This window comes from Rutidosis leptorrhynchoides, chromosome 11 (assembly GCF_046630445.1).
Source record: "Rutidosis leptorrhynchoides isolate AG116_Rl617_1_P2 chromosome 11, CSIRO_AGI_Rlap_v1, whole genome shotgun sequence".
NCBI lineage: Eukaryota > Viridiplantae > Streptophyta > Magnoliopsida > Asterales > Asteraceae > Rutidosis > Rutidosis leptorrhynchoides.
In genome coordinates, this window is record NC_092343.1 from 322,160,725 (window position 1) to 322,169,798 (window position 9,074).

The following is a 9,074-nucleotide window of genomic DNA, read 5'->3' on the forward strand; positions in this document are numbered from 1 at the left end:
ATTTTTGAGACACGGTTTTGGCACAATTTACAAACACCAAAGTATTATGATTCCTCAATTAACAAACATAATTAGCAACCTCGTTAGTACATCCAAAATGAGAAAAACATAACACATTTCAAAGGCTAATAGACAAACAATTTTAAACAAGCATGTCATACAATAATACTTATACAATTCGAAACAAAGTTTTGAGAGGAAAGATTTACCGAAGCGATCCTAGAACCACCTAGAATATCTGTACTTTATGTTGAATGAAGAAGTTCCAAGAACAATAAAACACCACGAAAGAATGCGATCACCGAGCCAAATCTAAGGAACACACACGTATGAGTACAAAACGCATTCAAATAGGGAGTATGTAATATCCTTTATTTAGTAGTATTACCATACGATTCTTATATGTTTATTTCAATCCAAATAGTTGTATGAGTTTTATACTAACGGTTTAGTTAGACTACCATATATTATTATTATGACTTTCAATTTCAAGTTGTTTGTAACATACAAATTTTAAGACTCAAAAGTTCCACTATCTTGGTTGAAAATATGGACTCCAAAATCGGTTTCTATCTCCCTTCTATATTATAAATATGGATATCCACCCAAGTTTATACTATCGTTTTATTTTTAAATTCTTCTCGTTTAGCAAATTACATCTTATAAGATTTTAGTGTGTTAATATTAATAGTGGTCACATGTCTCTTTATAGTCGATAGATTTACACATCTATGGCTAAACCTCAATGCCCATTAATTCTTATTTACAACTTTATAAGTACGCGTATCAATTTATAAGAAGAACAGAGACCCTAAAAATTTGTACACTTTTCAATAAGCTCTTTTTTAATCATTTATTGATGCCCATAGTTTAATATGTGTACTTTACTTTGCAACAGATACGAGTAATCAGTATATGTATACATATGGGGATTACACATATGGAGAAAATAAAATAATAGTCTCATTATTAAAAAGGTAATTATATGTGTGAAATTATCACTTTGATGTACTAGTCACATATTTACGCTTATATATAAGTTTAAAATACTCCTTTAATAAACATATGTCTACAAGTTGTTTATGATCAATATTCACAAAGATACCCATTTGTACTCAAAATCTTAACAACTCATCTTCATTATAATCAAAGTGATATGTAGTCAATCTAAACCAATAAGTTGATTAAGATAGCCAATAAAAATTTATACATCAATAATAAAGATGACGGTTAGTAGTTACCTCTAAAACGTGATTGTGTTAGGACCGAAAATAGACCCGCAAATACTTTGTATCTTCTTTGAATTTTCTATTGTCTTCCTCTTAAAATTATGATGGATTGTAGTAAGTAAAATTGCTATCAACTTGATGAATATTTCATTTGGTTTTGTAAAGAAATTTCTAAATGGATGATACTTGTAGATATATAACTCCATGAGACCTATCCCATTCCTTTTTAATTAATGTTGGCATTTCAAATTCTATGTAAGTTACTAGCATTTGACAATTTTAATTAATCCATGTCTAACATAATACCATTTGTGTTTGTATATACGTTCTTAATATTAGTAGTTGAGATATTTTGTTATTAATTTACTAATCAACTCATATAACACTAATTACATATGTTTCAATCTTATATATTATCTTAATCTTAATTTGGGTATTATAGTTTGTTACAATGATTAATACTAATTATGATTTTTTTTTTTTAATTGTTTTAGTTTTGTAGGATATTACAATCTGTTTCTTGCAAATACATCCTTATTATAATAGTAAACTTTGTTGTCTTCTATCTCATATTATTGTCCAATTTCTACACCGAGGTTTCTGTTGCTCCACATACACGACACGGATCATGAGGTGGAAATCGGATGGCCCATTTTGGTGGTTCAGAATCGAAATGGTTATCGAGCTTCATAAGTAAATTTAGTTATTCCGTACAGCTAGAGACAAGTGTGCAACTACTGCCATACATACGTTTGAAGTCCGCTTATTTAATGTTGCTGGATCCAATCAGTATGAGTTGCCGACATCTCACGTTAGGTGCAATTGTTTTTGACGATGGACCTCGAGTTTTAGGTGATTATGATGTAATTGTTGAACCCAAAGGCCAAAGGTGACGTGCCTTTGTCTTTGGTACCCTCCCCTCTGATATTTCTGTTTGGCCAGCCCGGTTTTCATCCTCAAATGATGTTGAAAGATGTTGTTGGTTCCCATAGAAAAATGTCAATTAACATGTTCTACACTTAGCAGCTCCATGACTGTGTTGGTTCCTTCAACCTACTTCTTAGGATTGATTGCATTGAATTCATTAGAAGAAAACAAAGGGATATAAGAAATGGATATTTGTGGAGTCTGTATAACACTGTCAACAGAGGCGACCATAGTGGCTCGAAATAAGTCGGTATATTAGCCAATTCAACCATTTGCAATGGCGGAGGGAGGAGGGTAGCTTGGGGGTGTTGAGCTACCCTCAAGTTTACCACCGACCCCAAATTATATATGTTGATTTTTTTTTAATTGTCATGAGTATCCCTCATAAGTCCAAACTAACCATTTATTTGTGTTATTGTGTAGTCAAATTATAAATGGGCCAACAGTTACAAACGTATCCTTTGCTTGATAGATTGATTTGCCTTATATCAACTCTTCGCGTTTCAACTGCCACAAGTGAACGGGCTTTCTCATTAATGAAAATTGTTAAAAGAAGGCTTCGTTGCAGCATGGGCGGCGATTTTCTTAAAAATTTCTTGATTCCTTACATTGAGAGAGACATTGTAGAAACCCTTTCAATAGATGAGATAATAGATGATTTCGCTACCAAGAAACGTAGACGTGCTCGACTTCAAATGCCAAAGGTACACTATTAAACAATTAACTTTTTAGTGTATGTTTATACATATTTAACTTATACAATTATTATGACTATTTTATAGGTTACTCAAAAGAGACAACGGATCGACGCGTGGTAGATATTAATCTATTTTTTTATGATTTCTTTTGGAAAACTTGTTCTTTTATTTAAATATTGTCATCGTTTTGATTCTTTTGTAATGATGCATTGTTATTATATCTTGATGGACTGGTTATCGTTGATTGTTGATTACGTACCTACAATGTTTATTATTGATAGTAATTATATATCTATACATATATATAAACCAAATTTTTTTTGTGAATTGTGGTTGAAAGTTATTTTAGGATGTTTTTATCTATATATTATATCTATATATCTACATTATATTATATATATTATTAAAATAAAATAAAATATATAATAATATACAATTAAAGTACAATTACGTAATATAACTTAAATATAGAACTAATAATACTTAATCTTTATATATCTATGTCTAATCTATTTATGGTACGGAAACAATACCCATTAAAATTGTTTAACGGATTTATCTTTCTATTCGTCGCGAGTTAGGTTCCACCGTCATCACCGTTCAACTCGAAATAATTTTACGAACAAAATGCAATAGTTTATATTCGACACGGAGCATCGATGCACTACTAACAGAGCATTTCTTTTTAGCAATAAATATGGAAGTGATTTGAATTTATAATTTAAGTCCTTAAAATATTTATGAACGGACAAATAAACTATTATAATATTAATTATACACGACGACTCCCCTGAGTATCATTATTTTGCTGAAATGACTAACAATTTTTCTAAAATTAAACTCGCGGGTTACACTTTTATTTAAAAAATAATTGTATATAATAATTCTAAAATAATTAGACTTAAACTAACGTTACGTTCCATGACAAATTTTCAATGATTTTCTCTAAATATAACGTACTGTATGATTTAAATAATATGAAAAAGATATTAATGGTGAGAAAAAAAATTAAAGACATTAAGTTACTAGCACCACCTAATATCACTTTTAAAATTTATCAATTTGACAGTCATTCATTCTAGTGGTGTCTTTTTATTATTTGTGTCGTTATCCAGTTTTGTTGCCTGATGTTGTTACTTTATTTGGTTGGAAGTTGTTTACATATCTGCTGAACTACTGGATCCTAGGGACAACCCAGCTGTGTAAGCGGTTGTTTCAAAAACGATGATGCACGGCCTATGTGGTCTTGCCGAATCTAAGGCTCCGTGCAAACAAGTCTTCGTTTGTTTAAAAATTTTTTCCCAAAATATATAAAAACAAGACTTTCTTTGATTCTGATGGCTACGTGCACTATGACGGCGGAATACAGGGGCTTACACCACTCGGTCGGGTGTCTAAGTGGAAACAGTTATGTCGTCCCCTATAATAGGCGGAAAACGTTTGGTGTTTCATGCCCATATTAATGTTGAGTGTTGTGGATGGACGATGTTGATCAAGTACCTGTTTAAATATAACCAACCGTGTTGCAGCTCATGTGTCAAGACCTGTAGGCGCTATTCATCCACAAACAAGTAAATACATAACAATTGACGTAGCTTGACAAAATACAGATAAAAAATAATACAGAACTTTATAGAGGCCCGGTATATTTTCCCTCACGAAGCAAATACAGAACTTTTGACTTATCTTGACCTTCCTTCGGAGTATCACAGAGAACCAAATGAGAAATGTTTGTTAAGAGAAGAATCAACTATTACATAAACGCAGTAACATGTAAATTAAGAAGATAAAATAATACTAGCTTCTAACAAGTTTAAGTACTACCTCATTAACTGTATACACAAAATAAACATCAGGTACAGAATGCATTGCCAAATAGAGCTTGCAAAAAGTGTATCTTTGAGGAATTCATTAAACATCAGCAGGGCTATTGTACCTACACAGTAATTAGCAAACAGCAAAGTTAATATAAATAAATGATCAAGCTGCTTTATCACTTAATCTGCAGTACTGATGAAACATATATACATAAACATGATCTTTTTACAAAGCTCAAGCCATATTCATCAATTCACCTGATATTAGCGCTTATCAATCAGCAAACTTAAATTGGTGAGAACAACGATTTAAGCCATTGAACTTAGTAAAGGTCTTGAAAGATTTGAGCCATATATCAGCTGCAAACGAATGACAAACGAAAATCAGGGATCTTTAAAAGAAGTATGCATCAGAATGTCAATTTTTTTTTTTTTTTTTTTTCATCAAACAGAATGTCAAATGTCTGTTAGAGATGGTTGTATCATTATTTTCACTAAAAGCACACAACTGAACTTTAAACAATATTGATTGTTCTCCCTAAAAAACGATAAGCATAAATTTGAGGGATTTCCTAAAAAAAAGTGAGCATCTTTCAAGGAATTTCATCAAACAGTTGGTGGGATATTCACTATAACGAGTAAAGATTACAAATTATTAGGAACTGTTTGATGAAATTATAATCAACCAGTTAGGAGCTCTATTGTACAAACACAGTAATGAGAAACAATTAGAAATAAAGAAAGTAATGAAATATAACAAAAAGAAATATAAATAATATTACTAATAAAAACTAACATGCACTCACTTGTTAGGTCTGCAACAGAAATCCATGAAGGACCTTTACCAGACAGATACTTTTAAAGATGAAGTTGTCTGGGGCGCATCTCTAATATTCGGGCAGTTTTTAATAGTAAGACGTTGAAGGTGAGTGAGGTGCTGTAAGACCACATCTGAAATTGATTGCACATCTTCAAAATTACTGATATGTAGAAAAGTTAGAGACGGTGGAAGAAGAAAAGATGTTGAAGATGTATTAGTTTCATCCCCTTCCATTGCAAATGAAGTCACTCCCGAATTAGAACCATCTAATGTTAGGACAGCAAGTGAGGTCGGGTAATTCTGTAGGCCCCACTCTGAAATTGGCTTCTTTAACTCTCCTATTTCTAGACTTCTTAAATTAGGAGGCAACCCACTTGTAAATGTAACGTCCATGCTTGGACAATTACTTATCTTCATGCTTTTCAAAGATGTGAGACTTTGCAAATACTCATGTGGAAATGAAATAAGATTCTTACAATACCAGATTTCAAGATCTTCGAGAGAGGATGGGAGTTCATGCAATGTTGTTGACAAGGTCAATGAAGCCATTGAATCGCAATTTTTGATCTCTAATATTTCAACACTATTAGGGCAATTGTAACTCTCCAATGAATCACAAAAAGATAGATACACTTCTCTAAGGACAGAAGATTTCATGTTACTGCTTCCAACAGTAACCTCAATCTCTCCTATTGATACCAAGTTGTGACATGCATGAATAGACAACGTTTGTAACTTCACAAGATGTTTTAAAACTTCCCCATCAAGTTTAGTAAGATCTTCTATAAACCTTAATGTCAAACTCTGAATTGCCGAAGACGCACAAACAATGTCTCTGAACACAGCTTCAGAACATTCTTCTACAACCAAAACCTCAAGTGATGGTATCGATCCAACTGACACCCTAACCAATTTCGGACAATTCTCAATACAGATTTCAAGGAGATGTGCAAATGATCCAGTAAGATGCGTACAATTTATGCACCCATCTATTGTAAGCTCTGTTAACTTATCAAATGAGGGATCTATAAACCAACTAGGAAATTCCATTCCCCCATAGTGAAAAATCTTCAGCTTGTTCAACTTAGTGGGAGGCCTTAACCTTTGAAATACTTCATATTCTATCTTCGAATCCCGAGACTCGTCAAATTCGTGACTCCATTCCATATCCAGATTTACAAGACCCTTTGCTTGTAAGTTGGCATCATCTGCTTGGTGTGGATCAGTCACTTTTTCCAATCCTTTAATAGAAAGCTGACCTTCAATATTTAATAGGCCTTTAAGGTCAGATAACTTGAAACCATTAGCTCGTTCGATGATAACCTTGGACAGAGTTTGTAAACTCGTTAACTGACCAATCTCTAAGGGTGTCTTGTTCAACAATGGAGTGTAAGTCATGTCAAGGTGTCGCAGGTTTTTTAACCACACAAAACTGACCGGTAAGCTAACTAACTCTCTACATTCACGAACTAACAAGCTCTGTAGATTGTAGAGTTCACTCACTTTTTCCGGTACTTTTTCGATGTCCGTTCTTGAAAAATTGAGGTACCGCAAATGCTTGAGATCACCAACAGATTGTGGTACCTCTGTGATTGATCGCCAAGTCAAACATAAAACCCTTAGGAACTGTAATTTGGGTAGCAATTCCACAAGAACATTGTCCAAGGTATCAAAATGTCTCCAAATACTACCGTTTGATACTGGTAAGAATGTTCTCAAACATTTTGATTTATGTAACTCCTTGAACTTTCTGTATTCTGAATTTCGCTCACCAATAAAAGAAAAGTGACGGAACTTCTCAAAAGCTTCGTTCCTAGCAGTTACATCCATCTTAGCATCCAAAAAATAGAAGAAGTCTCCCGCAACACTTATTGCCAAGTCATTCATCAAGTCGTGCATGGTGTATTTGGATTCGTTACCCGCTGAATGCTGCTGGAAAAATGACCTTGAATGGAGCTCTTCAAAGTACTTGCGACCCAAACTCTCCATTGACATGTTGCCTCTTGGTTGGTTCAGAAACCCCTCTGCCATCCACAATAACACTAGCTCTTTCTTGTTGAATTTGTAGTCCTTCGGGAATAAACAGCAATAAGCAAACAATTGCTTCAGATGTAGCGGAAGAGCATAGTAGCTCAGCTTGAGAGCTGGAAGAATACCAGTTCTATCATCTGAACTCCATATCTCACTTTCTAACAACTTTTTCCATTCATCTTTATCATTCCCTTTTCCATTATTCAAGGCCCTACCAATCGCTTTCAATGCCAATGGCAAACCACCACATTTCTCAATTATACCTTGCGCTATTGGTATAAGTGACTGGTGCTTGTCAAAATTAGGCTCATCTAGTGCATAATTAGCCAACAAGGACAAAGCATATTCATCAGACAAATCCTTTAGCTCGTGATAGTTACTGCACTTCATTGCCCTTGCCACATTGGCACTCCGGGTTGTAACGATAACTTTACTACCAGGTGCCCCTACAAGTGCTTGTTCAAGAGTTTCCCACAACTTGGGGTCTTCGCTCCAAACGTCATCTAGAACAATGAGGAACCTTTTATTTGACAGTTTCTCTTTAAGGTCTTCATGAAGCAGATTTAGATTACCATATGTTTTGTTCTCTACTGTGACAGAATGATAGATCTCCTTGCTAATAGCGAGTACATCAAAGTCATCTGAAACACATACCCATGCCATGCTTTCAAAGTGATCCTTAACTGTTTCGTTGTTGTACAAAACTTGCGCAAGCGTTGTTTTGCCCATCCCACCCATCCCAACTATTGACACGACGCTCACATCTTGATTACGTGACTCATCCCCCAACAACATCTCAAGCAATGCTTTTTTATCATTTTCCCGACCCAAAACTTTGGACACGTTTACTAGTGAAGTGGTTGTGTGTGATGATCTAGTTTGAACTTTCACATTCACATCCAGACCTAGAAGGTTTTTCTTATTGACAAGATCATTCAATTTGACAGTAATCACATCTAGCTTAGAACGCATCTTATGGCCATACACTAATTTACGAGGCACAGTGAAATTGGTGATCTTTTTCAGTACCTTACCAGTGCTTGTGTTGCCACGTGCTTCATCTTTCAACTTTCTTCGAATAGTTTCGGTTGCCATATCATCGAGTACATCTTCTATGTCATAAGCCAGATGACGAAGTTCTTGTAGCCACTTTTTAACAGCTTCCTGTGTTATATGCTTCTCATTTGCATCAGCGAGCACAGCTTCGATAAGTTCCCAGTTTGTCTTCAGATCTTGCAGTTGAGATTCGATTTTTTCAGATCGAGTCAACTTCTTTAAGTCAACGGAGAGTAGCTTTTCAATCAGCACAGTGACAGCAGCAGTTATAACGATTTCAGCCATTAATTATTGGAATTTCAGTCAGAGATTGATCAAAAGCCGATCTAGTTGATTTCAAAAGGGAAAGAGTGAAACAATAATCGAACGTAGTATTGATTGAAGACTTGAAGTGCAGATGAAGTAAAAAGTAGAAGACCAAGAAGAAGACTTGGGTGTAGAGTTTGTTGAAGAATATTCAACGGATCAGCTTCCACTTAAAAATGATAGGTGCCTT

General features: G+C 34.3%; 1 protein-coding gene across 1 annotated transcript; it reads right to left on the reverse strand.

The window, feature by feature from the left end:
- Positions 1-4,765: 4,765 nt before the first annotated feature.
- Positions 4,766-8,863, reverse strand: LOC139875712 (putative disease resistance RPP13-like protein 1). The gene is made up of 2 exons (XM_071863022.1): positions 5,517-8,863; positions 4,766-4,790 (listed from the first exon to the last, which is right to left on the reverse strand). The coding sequence occupies exons 1-2, from the start codon at positions 8,861-8,863 to the stop codon at positions 4,766-4,768; spliced, it is 3,372 nt and encodes a 1,123-aa protein (XP_071719123.1).
- Between the last annotated feature and the right edge of the window lie 211 nt (positions 8,864-9,074).

Excerpts from the sequence above, each read along its gene's own strand:
- LOC139875712 (XM_071863022.1), bottom strand. The coding sequence starts at position 8,863 with ATGGCTGAAATCGTTATAACTGCTGCTGTCACTGTGCTGATTGAAAAG. Across the intron at positions 4,791-5,516 it reads TCTTTAAAAGTATCTGTCTG|GTACAATAGCCCTGCTGATG; the intron begins GTAAAGGTCCTT and ends ATTACTGTGTAG.